The following is a 23,169-nucleotide window of genomic DNA, read 5'->3' as shown; positions in this document are numbered from 1 at the left end:
TATTCCCTTTGTAGCCTTAGGATCCAACTTGGTCTTCTTTGGATCCTTCACATGTATGAAACATATACAGCCAAAGACCCGAGGAGGAAGGGGAAAGTCTGGAAGAGTGGGACACAAAACAGAGAAAGGGGTTTTCATACCCAACACCTTAGATGGCATCCGGTTTATCAGATATGATGCAGAAAGTACAACTTGAAACCAGTATTGCTTGGGGACTTTGTGCTGGAATAGTAAGGCTCGAGCTGTTTCCAATAGATGTCTATACTTGCGCTCAGCAACCCTATTCTGCTGAGGAGTATAAGCACAGGATGACTGATGTAGTATGCCAGCATCTTCCATGAATAAGTTCAAGGATTTTTTAAAGTATTCAGTAGCATTGTCTGACCTGAATTGCTTAATCTTCTTATCAAACTGTGTTTCAATCATCTTGCAAAATGCCATGGTTATCCATGGTACTTCATCCCGTCCTTTTAACAGGTAGATCCATGTACAACGAGAGTAGTGGTCAATAAAACTGATAAAGTACCGGAAGCCATCAAAGAAAACAATGGGTGAAGGGCCCTAGACATCAGAATGAACCAAATCAAAAGGAGCACAAATTTCATTGTTGGAAATTGGATACACAGTTCTACATTGTTTTGACATTTGACATACTTCACAGGTTAGACTCTGACTTGGAATGCCCTTAAACAATTCGGGAAACAACATTTCTAATGAGGAGAAAGACACATGACCTAGCCTAGCATGCCAAAGATGCAGCTTAGCTATTGACTCCACACTTTCCGGATTACTAGCAGCAGATGCTTGTAAGGCTGAGCCGATGTCTGCATCAAGGTAGTAGAGGCCTCCATACTCATGACCGCACCCAATCGTTCTCCTTGTCAATCTGTCCTGGAAGACACAATGAGTAGGAAAAAAGGTTATACTACAGTTCAAATTTTTGGTAAGTTTTGAAACAAACAAAAGATTTGAGGTAAGACTGGGAACATGTAAAACTGATTTAAGAGAGTGGTCCTTGCTTAGGTCAACAATTCCCTTTCCAGAGATAGTGGAGAAAGACCTGTCAGCAACTCTCATCTTATCCTGACCAGACAACAAATGATATGAAGAGAATAGGGAAGACATATGTGTCATATGGTCAGTAGCACCGGAATCAATAACCCAAGAAGTAGAGTCAATAGACCCAGTGGCACTGAAGGCAGAGGCTGTACCTGATCTAGCAAGAGATGTAGAAGCAAAAGAATTATTTCTTAGACGGGCTAATGCCCTGCTAAGGACCTCAACCTCACTAGCAGTGAAGCCTAAAGTACCAGTTCCAGAGGAATCAGCAACCTGTCCCATAGGAGAAGAAGACACTGTTGGTGTATTTTGTGAGTTGTCATCATTGTTGCTGGTGACAAAATTCCCACTTGCCGCAGGCCTGTTATCTCTAGAAAAAACATCTCTGGGTATTGAAGACATCTTGACTGCAGCCACTGTGTAGGTGACACTGATTAAGACTAGCCGAAACAGTTCTGAAGGTTCTGAACCAGTTCTGGAGCAGATCTGATTAGCTGAAATGATCACAGCAGGTTCTGACAGCACTCGACACAGTTTCAGACTTGCCGAGACTGTCACAGTTCTGAAACAGTTCAGTTACAACAGTAAGCAAGGAGTTCTGGGTTGGTAGCCGACTTGAAGCTAAGGGTTCTCAACTATTGTGCTATGCAGACTCCACTTGAACTTCGAGTACTGCAACTGTAAAGAGAGTGCCCTTCCTTGCGGCCAATACTAGGACTGCTGACATCAGTCCTCAACTAGGGTTCACAGTGCTGAACAATCTGGAGCTGGCAGCTCCCTAGGTAATCTCACAGCAGTGGTGAGGGGTTTCGGACTGATAACCACAACAGTAGCGAGTGAACAGTTCGAGGCTGCAACAGTAGCAAGTGAACAGTTCGAGGCTGCAACAGTGCAAGTCTTGCTGGAGCACCGAAGCTGCAACTGTAGATGTAGCTAAGCCCCTTTCGGCTAGTTCTAGGACGACTGAAATCAGTCCTCAACTAGGTCTGTCCTACACAGACCTCTCTTAGTAGCCAAATAGCTACTATTTGCTGGAAATAACCTAGTAGGACATCTACTTCTGGGTCTTACTTCCCTTGAGTCCTACAACCAAGAGAAACCCTAGGTTCGAACTTGCTTTACTCTCTTACACCCCTAGGTCTTCACTGTAGCAACCTAGAAAAGGAAGAGACAAGATGAAAAGACAGCAAGAGAAGAGAGTGTGTGCCAGCTGAAACTAGGAAGAAGCTAATGCTCTGATACCATGAAAGCTAAATTACTGTAGCCGAAGTAGTAGAAAAGAGAAGAAGAAGAAGAAGAGATGCTGGAATGTCGAACTGCACTACTCAGTCGACAGTACTATTATTTATATTATGATGTAGTACAATGATACAGGAAGTTACTAGAATGCCCCTGATTAGTGATGGGACACCCAGACAACTTAAAACATTAAACAGGATTAGGCCCATTAACAAAGGCCCAGTACAGGACAACTTAAACTTAAGTATAGGCTAATAAGAATTCTTATCAGCCGAATACTCATACATACAAAGACTTCAATCCAACATGACTCTCAGAAAAAAACAAATGATAAGAGTAAACTTTGGTGCACTCACTGCCAGAAGACATGACACACAAGAGATACATTTTGGGATCTCCATGGAAAACCTAAATGGGCACAGGATTTGGGTAAGAAGTCAACACCTGATCAGGGCAAGAAACCAAGCCAGCAAAATCAGAAAAAGTATAACTCAGCTAATATGGCGTCGACAGAGACTAGTCCTTTGGTAACTCAGGAGAAGCATCCCAGTTCTGACCTTAAGGAAGAAATTATCAACTCCTTTCGTGAACATTTGGAATTGTATGGTAGGACTCTTCGCCAGATAGATTCTGGTCCTACTCCCTTTACCTCTTTTGCGTCTACATCAGGTAATGCTGCCACTACCTTCCATGTGTCATCTCATACTACTGATTCTCCTTGGGTTATTGACTCCGAAGCCTCAAACCACATGACCGGTAAGTCAAATTTATTTCAGACATATAACCTTCTCTCTGGGAGAGATAAGGTGAGACTAGCTGATGGTTCTTTTTCTACCATGGCTGGCCGAGGTACCATACCTCTCCCACTTGGCCTTACCCTTCCTAATGTACTGCATGTTCCGAAATTACCTATTAATTTGTTGTCCATTAGTAGTATAACTCACTCCTTGAATTGTTCAGTCACTTTTTTTCCGTCTTCATGTGTGTTTCAAGATTTGGCCTCGGGGAAGATGATTGGTAAAGCATGGTGGATGGCCTCTACGTGTTGGAGAATAAAACTGGTCTTGTGGCTACAGAGTTCATGAGTTTGTCAAGTGAGAGTCAAGCCTATTTATGGCATAGTCGTCTAGGTCATCATTCTTTTGAGTCATTAGAAGTTATGTTTCCAAAGTTGTTTGAGTCCTTGTTAGTGAGTCAGTTACAGTGTCAGACATGTCAATTGAGTAAACATTGTAGAAGTTCTTTACCTTTGCGAAATAAAAGATCTGAATTTCCATTTCATATTGTTTATTCTGATGTTTGGGGCCTTGTTACTCTACCCACTGAGGCTGGATATAAGTACTTCATTACCTTGATTGATGATTATTCTAGATACACCTGGGTTTACCCTATGCAATCTCAAGGTGAAGTGCCAAAATATGTGAAAGACTTTCAACGCATGGTGTTCACTCAGTTCCAAACGGAAATCCATATCTTCTAGTCGGACAATGCGAAGGAATACTTCCATAGTGATCTCACGGAGTTTTTTGCTTTGAGTGGGTCACTTCAGCGAAGCTCTTGTGCCAGGACACCCCAACAAAATGGTGTTGTTGACGAAAGAACTGTCACCTTCTCGAAGTAGCCCGTGGCTTATTAATTCATATGAATGTGCCAAAACGTTTTTGGATGGATGCAGTCTTGTGTGCTACATACATCATCAACCGCATGCCCTCTCGGTTACTAGAGTATAAGGCCCCACATAAGCTTTGGTTTCCTACAACTCCGTTGTCCACCATTCCGATGCGTGTTTTTGGGTGTTGTTGCTTTGTCCATAACCTGTCCCCTACTCGAGGTAAGCTTGATCCTCGGGCTATTCCCTGTGTTTTTCTTGGTTACCCTTTATCTCAAAAGGAGTATTGCTGCTATGATCCTACCTCTCGCAAGTACTATGTCTCCATTGATGTATCCCTCTTTGAGAATCAACCTTTTTTCTCGGTTTCTCCTCAGGGGGAGAGTAGGGTTGAGGAGAAACAGGCGGCTCAAACTCAACTATCTCCTTTACCCGATCCTCCTCCATTTTGGGTTTTTCATCGTCGCCATAAAAGCCAGCAGAGTTCAAGAGCCGTGGAACCTGACACTATGCAACCAACATCATCGGATTCACTAGAGGCAGATCCATCTCATCAGCCAAGTACACTTGCTCCTATTGATATGTCTGTTCCTTTAAATGTTGATTCACCTATCATCAATGATCTTGATAATCCTATTGCTAAGAGAAAGGGTGTTAGGTCTTGTACCACTAATCATCCTATCTCTAATTTTGTGTTCTATGATCATGTTTCACCTTCATTCCGTGCATTCCTCTCTTCTGTGGATAGTGTCCCCGTTCCTAAGAATGTGGCAGAAGCTTTGTCTAAACCTGAATGGACAAATGCAATGCAGGAAGAAATTGATGCTTTACACAAAAATGGCACTTGGGAGTTGGTGGACCTTCCTGAAGGGAAGGAACCAGTGGGTTGCAAGTGGGTGTTCCCAGTGAAACACAAGGCCGATGGAACTGTTGAAAGGTACAAGGCTAGACTGGTAGCAAGAGGCTTTACACAGGTATATGGAGTGGACTATGCAGAGACTTTTGCTTCAGTAGCCAAGATGAACTCTATCAGGATCCTTCTTTCATTGGCAGCAAATCTTGACTGGGAACTTCACCAATTGGACATAAAAAATGCTTTCTTGAATGGTGACTTGGAAGAGGAAGTGTACATAACCCAACCTCCAAGATTTTGTGCCAAAGACAGTGAACAAAAGGTGTGCAGGTTAAAAAATCTTTATATGGGTTGAAACAATCACCTCGGGCTTGGTTTAGTAAGTTCCATTTAGCAGTTCAACAGATGGGGTTCAAACAATGCCAGTCAGATCACACTATTTGTGAAAAGAGGTGAAGGGAAAATTGCAGCTCTTATTGTGTATGTGGATGACATAATGATCACAGGAGATTGGGAGGCTGAAATACGGAGATCAAAAAAATTCTTAGCCACTCAATTTGAGGTGAAAGATCTAGGTCCCTTACGTTATTTCCTTGGAATTGAAGTTGCCTGCTCTTATAAGGGCATCTTTATTTCCCAACGGAAATATGTACTAGATCTACTAGAAGATACAGGCAAGTTGGGGGTAAAACCAATTGACTTACCAATCGAATCTAATCATCATCTGGGAGACAGTCAAGGAGAGTTTTTGAAAGATGTGAAGAAGTTCCAGAGACTCGTAGGGAGACTTTTGTATTTGTCTATAACCAGGCCTGATATTGCTTATGCAATGGGTGTCCTTAGTCAGTTCATGCACAATCCTAGGACAACTCACTTTGAAGCTGCAGAGAGGATCCTGAGATACCTCAAGAATTTTCCTAGAGCTGGTTTGTTGTTCTAGAAACATGGTCACTTAAAGGTGGAAGTATATACTGATGCAGATTGGGCAGGAGCAGTCAATGACCGAAAGTCTACCAGCAAGTATTGTGCCTTTGTAGGAGGAAACCTGGTCACATGGAGAAGTAAAAAACAAAGTGTGGTGGCTAGATCTAGTGCTGAAGCAGAGTATAGAGCGATGTCTTATGGGGTTGCTGAAATCATGTGGATAAGAAATTTGTTAGGTGAACTGGGTTTTGCAGTGAGCAATCCTATGTCACTCTACTGTGACAATAAAGCTACCATCAATATTGCTGCTAATACAGTCCTGCATGATAGGACGAAACACATTGAAGTGGACAAGCATTTTATTAGAGATAAACTTGTAAATGGAGAAGTGTGTACTCCATATGTCAGTGTAGATGTTCAAGACTGCTATCAGTCTTGAGCACTAATAAATTTCAGGTTCGAAAAAGGAGAGAAAGGATAGAGGAAAGAGGAGAAAGAGTAGTGAGAGAGCAGTAGAACACAAGATTTGAAAGGAAGGACAGAATCTCAATATTCTGCTGCCGCCACTTCTATTTAATATTTATAGGTTATGCTAGTTACATGAAAGGGCACATCTGCCCTTGGTATTTACATAATACATAAAACAATATAAAACTGAAATATAAATAACAACTAGAATAACAGATTGACCATCAGCTAACCCTAGGAATAGGTACATTCTACCCTATGGACAGAGTGGGACCACAGCTGCGGGGCCCACATCAGTGTTCTCTACACTCCCCCTCAAGTTGGGAGTAAATGTTTATCATTCCCAACTTGGATAGATCCACCTCTAGCTTCTTTCTTGATACGGCTTTAGTGAGGATATCTGCTAGTTGCATATTGGATGTGATGTAAGGGAGGCATACTTCTTGAGATGAGACCCTCTCTCATACAAAATGTCGGTCAACTTCAATGTGTTTGGTTCTGTCATGCTGCACTGGATTATGTGCTATATTAGTAGCTGCTTGATTATCACAATACAGCATCAGGGGGTTCTCATACTCAATACCCAACTCCTCAAGTAGAGATCTTAGCCATAGGATTTCAGCCACTCCGTTAGCCATGAACCTATATTCTGCTTCAACACTAGATCGGGAGACAACACTTTGTTTCTTACTTCTCCAAGAGACAAGGTTACCACCCACAAGGGCACAATATCCTGAGGTAGACCTTCTGTCATCAACACTCCCAGCCCAATCGGCATCCGTATAGACCTCCACCTTCATGTGGTTATTGTTCTTGAACAGTATACCCCTACCCGAGCATCTCTTCAAATAGGCTAAAATTCTTTCTTCCGCAAGAAGATGTGTGGTTCTAGGAGAATGCATGTACTGGCTGACAACACTAACAACATAAGTAATATCTAGCCAAGTGAGGCAGAGATATAGGAGCTTTCCTACCAATCGTTGGAACATAACCTTGTCTTCAAGAGGCTCCCCACTCTCGGCACTAATCCTGTGGTTCTGTTCAATGGGTGTATCCGCAGGCTTGACACCTAACTTTCCAGTTTCTGCCAACAGGTCTAGGACATATTTCCTCTGAGAGACATGTTTGGATCTAGCAACCTCAATACCCAAAAAATACCGGAGTACACCAAGGTCTTTCACCTCAAATTCTTGATGAAGGAGCTATTTGAGGGACTCAACCTCATGGCTATCATTCCCTGTCACCACAATATCATCAACATATACTGCCAGTAGTGTCAAGGAGGACTCTACCCTCTTGATGAATAGAGTATGATCTGACTGGGCCTATACGTAACCAAACTTCACAAGGGCTAGTCTGAATCTATCGAACCAAGCCCTAAGTGACTGCTTCAAACCATACAAAGCCTTGTTGAGCCGGCAGACCTTCTTACCTGTTTCTGCATCATAGAATCCAGGAGGCAAACGCATGTAAACCTCTTCCTATAGGTCTCCATTCAGAAAAGAATTTTTCATGTCCATTTGGTATAAAGGCCAAGTGTGACTTGCTGCAAGGGATAATAGGACTCGAATGGTGGTCATCTTGGCTACCGGGGCAAAGGTCTCCAAGTAATCTATGCCATAAGTCTGGATGAACCCTTTTGCAACTAACCGAGCTTTATACCTCTCAATGGATCCATCTGCATTATGCTTCACAGTAAATACCCATCTGCAGCCAACTGGTTTCTTTCCTTTGGGCAGATCAACTACTTCCTAGGTGTTATTTTTCAACAGGGCATCCATCTCAACCTGCATTGCATCTTTCCATTCTAGGACGGATAGGGCTTCTTGCACAGTTCTTGGAATAAGGACATTGGAAACGGAACTAAGGTAGGACCTGTAGGTAGGAGATAGGCAATCATAGGATAAAAACTGGGAAATACAGTGGGTTGTAGATGTGGTACAATGCCGTTTCCCTTTACGGACGGCAATCAGAAGGTCAAGGTCATCTGTAGGAGGTGAAATGGCAACAATAGAGGAAGTCTCTGTGGGCCCTGGGACTATAATACCTGGACTTGGAGTTGCAGATGAGATTGGAGCTGGCCTGGACTGCTGATGATCGAGATCAACCTGCCTGCACCGCCTGTGATAGACCCTCAACTCCTGATCCCTCTGACCACCCTCACCATTGCAGCTCTCATCACCCAATGGAATAGGTAAAGGAACTGCCCCACTCTCACAGCTCTCCCCCTGAAGACAAGGACTCAAACCCCCACTCTCATTGCTCTCCCCCTGAAGAAAGGAACTCAAACCCCCACTCTCACTGCTCTCCCCCTGAAGAAAGGAACTCAAACCCCCACTCTCACTGCTCTCCCCCTGAGGAGAAACCCGAGGATAATAGGGTGTCTCCTCAAAGAAAGTGACATCCATGGAGACAAACTTCCTCCCTGAGACAGGATCATAGCAGCAATAACCCTTTTGAGTTTGTGCATAACCAAGAAAGATGCATTTGGAGGCCTTAGGTTCGAATTTGGAATGATGGGGTCCGAGAAGCTGAACAAAGCAGGTACAACTGAATGTTTAAGGGGAATAGAAAGCAACTCCTCACTTGGGTATAGAAGGGAAAAAGGAGATCTCATATCAAAGACCCGGGAAGGAACCCGATTAATAAGATATACCGTCGTGAGGATAGCATCACCCCAGAAGCGAATAGGGACATTGGAGGTAAACATGAGACTTCTAGCCACCTCCAAGATGTGCCTATTCTTCCTTTCTGCAACTCCATTCTGCTGAGGTGTATGAGGGCAAGAGCTCTAGTGTATAACCCCATGATTAAGAAGGTAAGATGTCAATGGTTTAGCAAAGTATTCCTTTGCGTTATCAAATCTAAGAACTTTGATCTTGGCATCAAATTGGGTTAGGATCATTTGGTGAAAGTTTTGGGTCAGGGCAGGGACCTCATCTCGTGAACGCATGAGATAAACCCAAGAAAAATGGGTGTGGTCATCAACAAATAACAAGAAATATTTGTACCCACCCATGGAAGGGATGTATGTGATAGGGCTCCCAAACATCAGTATGCACAATATCAAAAAAATTATTACTCCTTTTATTGCTCAATAAATAAGACTTTCTACAATGCTTTGCAAACTCTCAACTTTCACACTGCAACTGAGACAACTCAATAGACTCAAATAAAGCTGGAAACAGACTCTTTAGAGACCAAAAGGACAAATGACCTAATCGGTTATGCCAAAGCATAACCAGACTCACACTCTGAGAAACAAAAGACATCTTCCCTACTGACTCTTCCTGACGGGACCTCTCCCCGAGCAGATAGATCCCATTCGTCTCACGGCCAGTCCCAATCATCTTCTTCGTCTCCAAGTCCTGAAAAACACATCGGTCAGGGAAGAAGGTTACTGAGCAGTTCATATGCTTGGTAATACTACTGACTGAAAGAAGATTAGTATCAAGCTTAGGAACATGCAAAACAGATGACAGGGAGATAGTATCTGATAACTTGATGTCACCCTTCCCAGAAATAGGAACCAGGGAGCCATCAGCAATAGATACTTTTTCCCTACCAGAAGACAAATGGTAAGTGGTAAATAGTGAAGGCAAGCTAGTCATGTGGTCGGATGCACCTGAATCTATTACCCAACAAGGTTCAGTAGTACCTGGAGCTGAGGCATGGTAGGCTGAAGCTCGAGTACCTGAATGCGCGAAGGCAGATGTGGCAGGAGCTGATGGTGACTGCGGTGGCTAAGCTGAATTTCCAACTTCCTTTTCTAACTGTATTAGGGCAGCCTGAACTGCAACTAAGGTCTCTAAAGGTGTTCCTCTTGTGCCAGATGAGGATGCCGAATCAGTGTTCACGGCCACATGAAGTGCTCTTCTTGCTTCTCAACTTCGCCGGAACCAAGTGAGGATGCAGTTTCCAACATGTTTCTTTTGTATGTTTGGGTTTCTTACAATGTTCACATACCACATCCTTCTTGTCTTCCTTCCTCCTGTCCTTTTCTGAATCACCCCCTGATTTGCGTGTGACAGCTACAAAGGCTGGTGTAAGGGGCTGAGGTTGCATCATAACTTTCCTTCTGGTCTCTTCACTATGTACGAATGAGTATGCCTGAGAGAGAGTCACACTGTCTCTAGTCAAAATCTGTTGCCGCACAATATCATACTCTGAATTTCGACCCGTCAGAAACTCAAACACCCGGTTTGTCTCGACCTGCTTTCTATATATCTGTGCATCTTTGGGACTCTCCCACTCAAGAGTCTCTAAGTGATCAATCTCACGCCACAGGGACTGCAAGGTAGAGAAGTATACTGAAATCGGTTTCTCTCCTTGTTTAAGGTTTTTCACTTCACATTTCTATTCATATGCTCTGGCAACATTAAGGGGTTGGGAATAAGTTTCTTTCATAACATCCCATATCTCCTTAGCTGTCTTTGCCCACAAGTAATTTCGGCTAATATGAGGCTGCATAGAATTACACAGCCATGTCATAACCAAGTAGTTTTCTTGGATCCACTTGGTATATGTAGGGTCTCCCTTGGGGGGTTTTTTTCACATCTCCCAAGAGGTACCCTAATTTACCTCTTCCCCCAATAGCCATCACGGCTAATTGGGCCCATTCTAAATAGTTTGGTCCATCAAACTTTATGGTTGTAATCTGACTACCTGTCTCAGAAACACTACCATAACTGATGTTCCCAAAGTTGCTTTCTGTCTGATTTTTAAACTCCATCTCAGTCAAGTCTCAAAAACAGCACTTGGACTACCAATCACAATCAAAACAGTGTCGGACCGATCTGTATTCACAGTGTATGTGCACAAAACTGGTATAACTCTGATCTGAAACCAACTAGCAAACACAACAGCAGCTGTCCGTACAGTTCTCACCCCTTAAGAGAGTTCGAACACCCCAAAAGGATCTGAAAAAACAGCTTAGAAGTAGGTCTGATATGCTTGGCAGAATTAGGGTTTTAATCAGTCCTTAAAGTGAACATTTTAGTTGCACATTCCAATCAGTACCGTACAGATAGACTTGCAGTAGGGTTAATATGAAATCCTAAAATCTGATCAATGCTAACAAAAAACTTGAGGACAGCTCCAGGTAGATCGCAAGGTTCAGTCTAACACTAGGGCTTGCCGCAAGATCACTTTCAAACCCTAGAGTAGAGAGAAACAAAGCTAAGGCAGTTCGGCCCAACAGTAGGGTTTTCTGTAAAACCCTAGAGAATAGAAGGGAGAAAACCCTAGAATGGTTCGGCCGCCCTCTCCAGATAGGTCTAACCTATCTTCTCTGATAGAATTTCTCTTAGAAAGTAAATAACTTACAAGAAAAAACTGTTCGCTACCTTCCAAGGTTACCCGAACCCTAGTCTTCTCTGATTCTTCCTGACCACCAACACTCTGCAACCGTGACAAGCCTTCAATAACTGCTAAACCTTCTGGTGATCTCCAAGAATCAATCTGCGAACTCCACCTTTTCAGCTTCCAGTCCTAGGAGATTCTCATGTGGTCAGTTGGTACTAGACTCACATGTGAAACCCTAACCTTGCTCTGATACCATGTAGATGTTCAAGACTGCTATCAGTCTTGAGCACTAATAAATTTCAGGTTCGAAAAAGGAGAGAAAGGATAGAGGAAAGAGGAGAAGGAGTAGTGAGAGAGCAGTAGAACACAAGATTTGAAAGGAAGGATAGAATCTCAATATTCTGCTGCCGCCGCCACTTCTATTTAATATTTATAGGTTATGCTAGTTACATGAAAGGACACATCTGCCCTTGGTATTTACATAGCACATAAAACAATATAAAACTGAAATATAAATAACAACTAGAATAATAGATTGACCATCAGCTAACTGTTGGAAAACGTGGGGTTACTGGTTTAGATCTGAAAATAGAATTGTATATATTCCTAGGATTGTGGAAGGATTGATTTAGAAAGTTTTTCTTTCTATTTCTTTCTTTCTATTTTTGTACTTTCTATTTTCTCTTCTTTCTATTTTTTCTTCTTTCTTTTTTCTTTCTTTCTATTTATTGCAACAACTTACTGTATAAATATGCCAATTGGCAATAGAATGAAACATATCAGTATTCTACCATTCCAAAACATGGTATCAGAGCTCTAGGTTTGTCAACCTTGAGATTTTTTTCTCGGCCTTCATTGCCAGTTTTTTGTGTTTTTCTCTTCTGGCCTTTAGTGTTGATTTGTAACCAGAAGTGTTCCTTTATTGTCCTTTCCTGTTGGCCTTATTTTTCCTCCATTAACATTGTCCGACATGACTGCAACAAGTGCTCCTGTCCAAACCAATGAAGGAGCAACAAATTCTCATCCTCACACTGGTGATTTGCAGAATATTCAGGCAACATATAGACTGAATGGCCAGAATTACTTGAAGTGGTCACAACTAGTGCGTACCTATTTGAAGGGAAAAGGAAAAATTAGTCACCTCCTTGGAACAGGACCAAGGTTGGGCGAGCCAAATTTTGATGCTTGGGACGAAGAGGACTCCATGATTATGTCATGATTGTGGAGTTCAATGACACCCGAGATCAGTGATACTTGTATGTTTCTTCCCTCTGCAAAGGCTATTTGGGATGTTGTCCGACAAACCTATTCCAAAGCCCATGACGCTGCTCGTGTCTATGAGGTCAAAGTGAAGACTGTGGCGGCCAAACAAGGGAGAAGGAGTGTTACAAAGTATGCAAATCTGCTGCAAAATTTATGGTATGAACTTGATCATTATCGGGTTCTTGAGACAAAGTGCATAGATGATGCTGTGATCTTGAAGAATTTTATTGAAAGAGATAGGGTGTATGATTTTTTGGTCGGACTGAATGCTGAATTTGATCAGGTCCGAATACAAATTCTTGGCAAAGAAGAAGTGCCTCCATTGAATGAAGTCATAGCCCTTGTCAGAGATGAGGAAAGTCGTCGTGGAATCATGCTTGAGCCTAAAGATCCCGAAGGCTCAGCCATGGTGGCAAGGGGAGGAAGTTACAGTGGTTCAAAGGGTGAGAACAATCACAACTTGGCTCATGACACAACCACCCGTGACTCTAACGATGACCTCTGGTGCACCTATTGCAAGAAGCCCAGACACACGAAAGATCGGTGTTGGAAACTTCATGGGAAACCTCCCACATCCAGCAAGGAATGGGGAAATCGAGGAGTTTCAAAAGGAGTTCAACAGGCCCATAATGTCTCCACAACCCCGCAGCAAGAACACTCAAGTCAGGAACCATTTAATGATGAAGAAATTGAAAGGCTAAGGTGCTTCCTGAAATCCTTGAAACCAGGAAGTGGTTCTACCTCTCTTGCTCTCTCAGGTGAGTCTTTATCTCTAGGATTACATGCCTCGGCTAGTGTTTTTCCATGGATTCTTGATTCTGGAGCTACTAACCACATGACACCCTCTTCACTACATTTTCTCACCTATACACTCTGTCCTAGTAATAGAAAATTTTCTGTTGCTGATGGTTCTTTCACCACAGTGGCAGGGATTGGGAATATTCAAATTACTCCATCCCTATTACTTAAAAATGTGCTTCATGTTCCTAAGTTATCCACTAGCCTTATCTCTATACATAAACTCACCCAGGATGTGAACTGCAATGCTGTGTTCTTCCCTTCTTACTGTGTATTTCAGGACCAAGTTTCGGGGAAGAAGATTGGACTTGCTAAGGAAAGAGATGGACTCTACTACCTTGAAGCAACCAGCAAATCATCTCACACTGTTATGCATGTCACACACGAGTCATTCTTATCTACCTCCAATAAAGATTTAATTTGGCGTCATCATTTCTGTTTTGGTCATCCTTCATTTCCTATTTTAAAAACAATGCTTCTTTCCTTGTTTAAAGGAATTGGTGTTGAAACCTTTCATTGTGATGTTTGTGAACTTGCTAAGCACAAAAGGGTTTCTTTCCCAATCAGCAATAAAATATCTTCAACTCCTTTTTATTTGATTCATTCGGATGTATGGGGCCCTTCTCAAATTCCCAACATTACTGGTTCCAGATGGTTCGTCACCTTTATTGATGATTGCACTAGGGTCACAAGGATTTTTCTTCTTAAGTCTAAATCTGATGTGGGTATGATTCTTCCCAACTTTCATAACATGGTCCAAACTCAGTTTGGTGTGAGAATTAAAAGGTTTCGATCTGATAATGCTACAGATTATTTTAATCAGAATTTGTCCCCATTTTTTCAACAGGAAGGCATTGTGCATGAATCCTCCTGTGTTAACACTCCCCAACAGAATGGAGTAGCTGAGAGAAAAAATGGCCATCTTTTGCAAACCACCCGAGCCTCTCTCTTTCAAAATCAGGTGCCAAAACAATATTGGGGGGAAGTTGTCCTTACTGCTCCCTACACCATAAATAGACTACCATCTAAAGTTCTTGACAACCGAAGCCCAATACAAGTCCTTTCTCAATTTTACCCTGATATTCGAGCCTCAAATAATCTCACACCAAGAATTTTTGGCTGCACTGCCTTTGTTCATGTCCATAATAAGGGAAAATTAGACCCACGGGCAATCAGGTGTGTCTTCTTGGGATATTCCCCAACTCAGAAAGGTTATAAATGTTATCACCCAACCACTAGAAAATTCTACACCTCCATCGATGTCACATTTGAGGAAGGAAAATCTTTTTTCACTCAACCTTATCTTCAGGGGGAGCCCTCATTAATGGAAGATAAGGCCTCGGATCTACTCTCCCTAGATGTATTACCCTCCTCACAGACATTCAATCGTCAAGAATCACATCCCTCTGAGTCACATTCCTCTGAGCCCCAACCTGTGCAAGTCCAAGATTCAACTCCTAATCCTAGAACTGAGGGATGCTCAGAACCTGAACCTACACCTTCACAGTCTGTGTATGAGTATGACCTACCTATTGCACTGAGAAAAGGAACCAGAGAATGTACCAAACGCCCATTGTACTCTTTAGCCAAATATGTATCATTCCAAAGATTCTCTAAATCCCATAAAAGTTTTCTAGCCAGCCTTAACACCATTCCAATTCCTAATACTCTAGCCGAGGCACTTTCTAATAAAGAGTGGAGAAAAGCCATGAGAGTGGAAATGGAGGCATTAGAAAAAAACAACACATGGGAAGTTGTGGATCTACCAAGAAACAAGAAGATAGTAGGTTGTAAATGGGTGTTTACAATTAAGTACAAATCTGATGGGTCATTAGAAAGGTACAAAGCACGCCTGGTAGCCAAGGGATATGCACAGACTTATGGGGTAGATTATCGGGAGACTTTTGCCCCAGTAGCTTAAATGAATACAGTAAGGGTGTTACTGTCATTGGCTACTTACTATAATTGGGATTTGCAACAGTTTGATGTAAAAGATGTTTCTCCATGGTGATCTAGAAGAGGAGATATACATGGACATTCCACCGGGTTTTGGAGAAGGCATTAAAGGGAACAAAGTTTGTCGGTTGAAGAAAGCACTATACGGTCTCAAACAATCTTCGAGAGCATGGTTTGGAAGGTTTACGAAGGTAATGTTGAGTACAGGTTACAAGCAAAGTCAAGGTGACCACACATTGTTTATCAAACACACAGCCTCAGGGGGAGTTACTGCACTATTAGTCTATGTGGATGATATAATCGTTACTGGGAATGATATAAAAAGGAGGAGGAAGCATTGAAAACCGCCTTGCCAGAGAATTTGAGATAAAAGACTTGGGGAGACTAAAGTATTTTCTCAGAATTGAAGTTGCACGTTCTAAACGAGGCATCTTTATCTCTCAACAAAAGTATGTTGATCTTTTGAGAGAAACAGGAAATATGGCATGTAAACCAGCTTCCACGCCTATAGATCCCAATCATAAACTTGGAGAAGCCAACGAGAATGCAAGTGTAGACAAGGAGATGTTCCAAAGACTAGTTGGAAAACTCATTTATCTTGCACATACACGACCGGATATTGCATATGCTGTAAGTGTAATAAGTCAGTTTATGCATAATCCTAAAGAAGTTCATCTGCAGGCTGCTCATCGAATTCTGCACTATTTGAAAGCCAATCCAGGAAAAGGAATTTTATTCAGAAGAAATGGAGGACTGGCTCTTGAAGCATATATAGATGCCGATTATGCAGGATCTCCAGTAGATAGACGGTCCACTTCTGGTTACTGTACCTTCTTAGGAGGAAACTTAGTCACTTGGAGGAGTAAGAAGCAAAATGTAGTGGCTCGGTCAAGTGCAGAGGCAGAATTCAGGGCTATGGCACAAGGAGTGTGTGAATTACTCTGGTTGAAGATAATTTTAGAAGACCTGAAGATTCCACGAGAAGAACCTATGAAACTATATTGTGACAACAAGTCAGCCATCAATATTGCTCACAATCCTGTTCAACATGACAGGACGAAGCACATCGAAATTGACCAACACTTTATAAAAGAGAAACTGGACAGCAAGTTGATTTGCACTCCCTATGTATCTACAAAAAGACAACTGGCCGATGTACTTAATAAAGGGCTCAATAGTACAGACTTTCGGAGAATTATAGCCAAGCTAGGACTGGAGGATCTCTATTCACCAGCTCGAGGGGGAGTGTTGGAAAACGTGGGGTTACTGGTAAAATAGAATTGTATATATTCCTAGGATTGTGGAAGGATTGATTTAGAAAGTTTTTCTTTCTATTTCTTTCTTTCTATTTTTGTACTTTCTATTTTCTCTTCTTTCTATTTTTTCTTCTTTCTATTTTCTTTTCTTTCTTTTTTCTTTCTTTCTATTTATTGCAGCAGCTTACTGTATAAATATGCCAATTGGCAATAGAATGAAACATATCAGTATTCTACCATTCCAAAACAGTAACCCTAGGATGACTAGGTACATTCTACCCTATGGACAGAGTGGGACCACAGCTGTGGGGCCCACATCAGTGTTCTCTACAGTCAGCTCAGAAGAACAACTTGCAGATATCTTCACCAAAGGTCTTCATCATGTGCGGCACAAAGATTTGTGTGACAAGTTGGGCATGATTGACATATATGCTCCAACTCGAGGGGGAGTGTTGAAATAATTTAGTTGTTAGTGTTAGGGTCTGTTTGGTTAGTTAAAGCGTTTTTATTTCTATTTTTTTTTACTTCTGTTATGTCTGTTATTGTACTCACTTATAGCAGGGGCACAAGGGTCTTTTCCCTTCTTATTTCTGCCGCCATATATATATTATAATAAAAGCTGGCGCCGCCAGCACTGTTAAATTGCCAATCCCTTCTCTTCTCTTCTCTTCTCCCTTCTCTCTTCTTCTTCTCTTTTCTTCTCTTCCTCTTATTTCTGGCCGGCCACACTGTCAAGAGAAACTATGAAAAAATACTGGAATAGTTAAACTGGTTGGATGGTTCACAGTTCAACTGTTGGTTTGACATAAGTCAATGGGTTTTAAATATATTTCTGGTCGTTCATATTTCTGACCTGGAAAGGTCCTGATTCATGTCTAACCTGGTTCAATCAGACAAGCCAATATGAGTTTCAAAGCTTTGGTTCACCGGTTGCCAAAATGAATTTAATCTAGGTTTCATTGTTTCCTGTTCTCACTTATCCTGCCCTCTATATCAATTAGAATGCTTTCCTTACTGATTGTATGTTTGAAGTAGCAGTGAACTAGTGCTGATTTCTCTGTTGGGAGGGGATGATATATTGCCAATTGAAAAAGAAGGCAAATCGCAGAGTTCAGGTCAGACCGAAGTCCAACGATGTTACTTTCAAGACATCGGATTAGTTTACAAAGAAATTAAAATAGATGTAGTTACAAATCTGCTAGTAGTTTGTTCATGCTATCAGAAAGTTTATGGTTCAATCTGGTTTTTTATCTATGTCCTAATTCTAAGTTGGATTGAGCCATAGAGGGGGGCCTATTCATAGATCAGCATATCCAGTTAAAACTTCAGAAGGTCTGACCAACTAGTCTACTCCAAGTTTTAAGATATTGCTTTGTACTTACTGCATACATTTATACCTGAAGACAATATATTGTTCTACTGGTTTCCTTTTCCTACCCTCAGTACTGTTAAACTGATAGCTGAAGTGTTGTAGATTGTACATGAGGGAAGTTATTACATGCTGTTATGCTCACAAAAATAAAATACTGAATATCGTGATATTGTTCTTTGAGGGTCTTCCTGGATTGTTCTTTCTATTTAATGTCTCAATACATTATTGGCTTAGTTTTTGTGTTTCTATACAGGTGGCATTCCATTGCTGATATTTTCAGAATGGTGGTTGGCAAAGGAAAAGTTTTCCAAAATTGATTCGTTTATTTTATCTTCATTTCCTGGAGCAACATTGCATGGGTGCAACGGGCTGAGTATTAAATATCAGGTAAAAATGATGCAACTGTATATGGTTATGTTTTGAGGTGATTGTTTTAAATGTTCCATTATTACATCCAACATCTTCATGACAAACCTAGGGGCAATTGCTTGGTGTAATAGTAAAATCTCAGGCCAACTAGCATGACAACATTTGTTCAAGCTTGTCCATGCAATATCCAGTGTCATTGGATACATATCTTGTCTGATAGCGGTTCGCTAGGCATGTACAGATTTCTCTGGTTATCATAGGTGACAGCTAACTTTTTGTAACTTTTAATGTACAACATCATCATACTTTGGCTTAGATTTCATTTTCTTGATCAGGAATATACTGAATAGAAACAAATCTTTTTATAGGATATCTATAAGATAGAGGATGTTTATTTATAGGGCTCATTGCTTGGTGCAATGGTAAAATTGCAGACTGAGATGCGTGACAACATGGGTTCAAGTCTGAAAGCGGCCGCTTGGTGCAAAAATGCCTGTGGTTCCATATCCAGTAGCCTTCCCTTTTGAGGGGTTCCGATTTTGAACAAAACTACTTTAAACTCTAATTTATACACGAATAAATGTTGCATAACCAAGGGGCATTACCCAATGTTGGTTGCGACTATCTAAGGTCTTGGGTGGGCCGTGCCTGCCTAGCCTGGAACCCCTCAAAAGGGAAACCTAGCATGGCCCGCAGCACAAGCCCAGGTGGATCATGCTGGGTCGGGTCGGGCCATGGGCAGTTTTTTAGAAATTTTTAAAAAGAAATAATGAAAATGTTAAAATAAGTAACAAGATAAACAAGAAATTGAAAAAAAAAATATTCCTTATGAATTTTGATGTATACAATTGTTTATACATGAAATAATAAAATAAAATTGAAAAAAATACAATAAAATTGGAATAAAATAGTATAATAAAATTGAAAATAAAAATTTATATATATATATAGAGAGAGAGAGAGAGAGAGATATCTGTGTGTGTGTATGGGCCATGCCTGCCGTGGGTGGCCCGGCCCACTTTACAGCTCTAACTGTATAGTTCTGTATAGTTGACCTCGTGATCTCTTGAATGAGTGACCTTTCTAGGTCCCAATTAAATGATGGTTTTCATGGTTTGAATGGGTTAACAGCCACTTAATTAATAAAACCCATGATCCAGTAAGAATTCCAGTTTTTTATCTGTTCTGAGACTGACAACATTGGTTTACAGTGCCAGACAAGTTTATTTTTTTAATCAGTATAAAGTGTCAGATAAGTTCAGGAACATAATATGATATATCTTGTATTTAGTCTTTTATATTTTTGTTGTATAACGAGTGCTACTAGTGATGTTTATTTATCGTTTCTGCAGTTCTGTCCAAATCGTAGACATGTTACTAATGTTTTCATGGTTTCTATTTATCTATAACATTTTTATGAACTATTGGTAAATGTGCACGTGTGTTGCACTGGTAATTTCAGATAATATTAATAATTCCAATATCCTTATTAGAAGCATTTAAAAAGGATAAGTAATAAAAGCATGGGTGTGCTGGTCTATTTAGATTTTATATTTCATTTTCATTGTTAATAAAGATACTTCTTATTTATCATATTTATTTTTGTTTAGTATGATAAAATTTAGTGTTCTCTATATTTTTACTGACAAAATTTAGTGTTCTCTATATTTTTTATTTCTATCTATTTTTTGAGTTTTTATTATATAATTATGACAAAATTTGACATAAAATGTATGTGTATAATTGTATATACATGCATGTATGCAAATATGTGCTATATATGTATTTATGATTTTATGTATATAATCAGGTTTGATTTTAGCTACCTAAGGGATAGGTTTGGGCCCAACCCAAAAAATAAAAGAGCACAAACTTTTGAACCTAGGCTTAGGCCCAAGTCAAGTAGCCTGTCTAAAATTACGAGCTAGGTCGATTCAAGCTTGTGTTAACTCCACCTAATTTGCCTCCCTATGAATCATTGACCATTAATTAGATGTAAAAACAGTTTTCTTTTTTGTTTAATATGATGAATACATAATATTAAAGATGCATCCAAATGTTTCTCTCTTTTTTACAAAATTTCTATGTTTTTAATAAATTTTGTGTATATCTTTTTTTAATTTTTATTATTTATTTATGACATCACGGGTTGATCCATTTGACCTAAAAAAGGTTGAATCATTGACCCACCACTTGAATAGGAAAATGGTTTCATTTTTGGGTTTGTTTTAGATCTTGTGTTTCATTTCCATCGAATAAAAATATTTTTATTTAGCATGCTTAATGTTGTTTGATACGATAAATATATTATATTAGAGATGTGCCCTAAATTTTTTTTCGTATTTTTTTATAATTTTTGTAATATTTATATTTATATTTGTTTTTAGAGTTTCATTATTTAACTATGAGAACATTGGTTGACCCCTTTGATGTCGATGGTTGAACTATTTACTTGCCAATTAGACAAAAGGGTAGTTTTTTTAATTATTTTTCATGTTGGTTTTGAACATAGGTTTCACATTATTAAAAATATTAGATATAGATTTACTTTGCAGAATTTATTTGTGAGAAACAAAATTACTTCAAATAAAGTATATAAGGTGAGGGAATGAGAGTTAATACCCTAATGAGAGGAAATTTAATGAAGTGGAAAGTGATAGTACTTTAAATTACATTTTTTGCCTATATAATTAAAGAAATTAAATTCATAATTAGGGGTGGGTGTTTTAGTCAAGAAAAGTCCACAAAGCTCATTTATTTAATGTGCCTTAAATATAAGATTTAATGAAAGTAAATGAGACTTAATACCTTAAATATAAGATTTAATGAATTTAATAGAAGTATTAGTTCAAATTGGAGCCCAAGTTTATAGAGTTAGACTATTTTAGTCAAAACAATTCCATAATCTAGACCTCATTCACACTTTTAATATTAGTATAGATAAGCTTCTGCTAATTAATTATCATTTTCATGGGAATTTAGTGCCTAACTAGACGTTTGCTCTTGTTTAGAGGCATTTCTTGTAATCCTACTTTATAGTTTAATGAATTGCAAATTAAATGGCCTTTCTATTAAATATTGTGTACCTTTGGCTCAGTTTGGAAAGAGTACAAGTACAAATATGTAGAGTGCAAAACCTTGTATTTTGTATTATTTTGTATGTATTTGCATTGTACATATTTGTATTTGTACTTTTTCCAAAAAGAGCCTTAGTAACTTTAACTTTTTGCATTATATTCAATTATTTCATTTTATGAACTTATAATTAGAAAGAAATTCCTGCAGTAGTGTGTTACATTGAATCATATTGTGCCAGTTTATGGTGGTTAGTTGAGAAAAAACACAAATTTGCGTCTGCTTACTTCAATGTGGCTTTATTTGATCCAAAATGTTATTACAGTTGCCATATGGAGAGGATTCCTCGCTAGCTGATATTTTTGGACACCTGGAGCGAAACAGGTGCAATACATTAATTTCTTTGATATTCTTGCCATAATTTTTCTAGTTTTATCAGTTATCTCTTTACTTTTACCTAAACTCCATTTGATATCTTCAGGAGTAGACTCGGAGTGGCTGAATACAGCATTAGCCAATCAACACTTGAAACCATTTTTAACCATTTTGCCGCAAACCCATAATGTACAGTCGTTCACTTAAACAGAGAAAGGTGATGTCTAACCAGTTTGCAGCAAGTCAATGATGTACGATTAATCACCATTCACCACTGGCATCGTCTTATCGTCTGGGGAAATTATAGTCTTCACCTCAGTTTTTGTAAGTCATTTGTAAATGGTTGAATATGTTACAGTTCATATAAATCAAAAGCTCTTTGCACGTTAAAAGTAAATTTTTCCTTCTTGTGGCCTGATAAGCAAATCCTGTTAATGATGACTGAATTGCTTGAAAGGATATTTTGAGGTTGCTTTTGTATCGATGGCATTTATAAGATAAACGTTTTGTACGATTTTTTTATACTTCAGCGCCATTTAGACATCATTAGGCGTCATAAAAGCCAAACAGTGAAAATCGGTCTTGAAAATGAAAAACATCAAAATTGATGTTTTTTAAATAAATGGTTCACACGATTTTTGAGAGCCATTTATCAGATAAACGGCTCAATCAAATAGCTTTTTAGGTGTTTTTCTGTTAAACGCATTTCCAATGCTGAGCTGGCACCGTTTCTTCCAAAAGCTACATCAATACCAAACACCATCTTTATTGGATAGCTGACCCGTCAATCGGGCTTGAATTTCTTGGTGAGACTCAAGCAGAAACAGCATTTAAAAGCTGCAATTAAATCAATGTCACAGACTCGCATTATGGTTGAGATAGGTTCAGAACCCCTTTCTCAATGTCAGACTTGGGTCGCATACAAAATTGTTTTGGTTAAGTGGGTTATGGACCAAACAGTTTGAGCATCTGGTTTGATCCTTCAACGCGAGTAAATATGCAAAAATATTATCAAAAGGCGAAAGATTCCAGATTGTCTTTTAAAATTATTTCATATCAAAATATGGCTAAAATAATTAAGAATTGGGTTTTTTTTGTCAGTGGAGCGTGATTTGTTCTCTGTTGTATCCATGTTACTTGTTTCCACTCCTACTTTTTGTAATCATTCTTTTTGCGAGGGAAACTGAAACTCGCCCTCTTCCATTAACAAAAATTTTGCCTTTGAAAAAGAGACCACAACCTGCATGGT

At 39.7% G+C, this 23,169-nt stretch overlaps 1 protein-coding gene across 3 annotated transcripts in view; it reads left to right on the top strand.

Annotated features, from left to right (window-relative positions):
* The window catches only part of ABCA1 (ATP-binding cassette A1), a 122,056-nt gene extending 99,656 nt beyond the window's left edge, over positions 1 to 22,400 (top strand). For 2 of the 3 annotated variants that reach the window (XM_088891700.1, XM_088891701.1), the window contains 3 exons: positions 18,355 to 18,488; positions 21,871 to 21,929; positions 22,027 to 22,341. In XM_088891700.1, coding sequence (XP_088747826.1) covers positions 18,355 to 18,488; positions 21,871 to 21,929; positions 22,027 to 22,108 — 275 coding nt within the window. In that variant the 3' untranslated portion in view covers positions 22,109 to 22,341. Of the gene's footprint in view, positions 1 to 18,354; positions 18,489 to 21,870; positions 21,930 to 22,026 lie in introns of all 3 variants that reach the window. The other variant, XM_088891699.1, reaches the window with a different exon arrangement.
* Positions 22,401 to 23,169: the final 769 nt, after the last annotated feature.

Source organism: Nelumbo nucifera, chromosome 7 (genome assembly GCF_055504915.1).
Source record: "Nelumbo nucifera cultivar China Antique chromosome 7, China Antique-T2T, whole genome shotgun sequence".
Taxonomy (NCBI): Eukaryota; Viridiplantae; Streptophyta; class Magnoliopsida; order Proteales; family Nelumbonaceae; genus Nelumbo; species Nelumbo nucifera.
The sequence above is the reverse complement of the archived record's forward strand: the minus strand, read 5'-3'. Positions and strand labels throughout refer to the sequence as shown.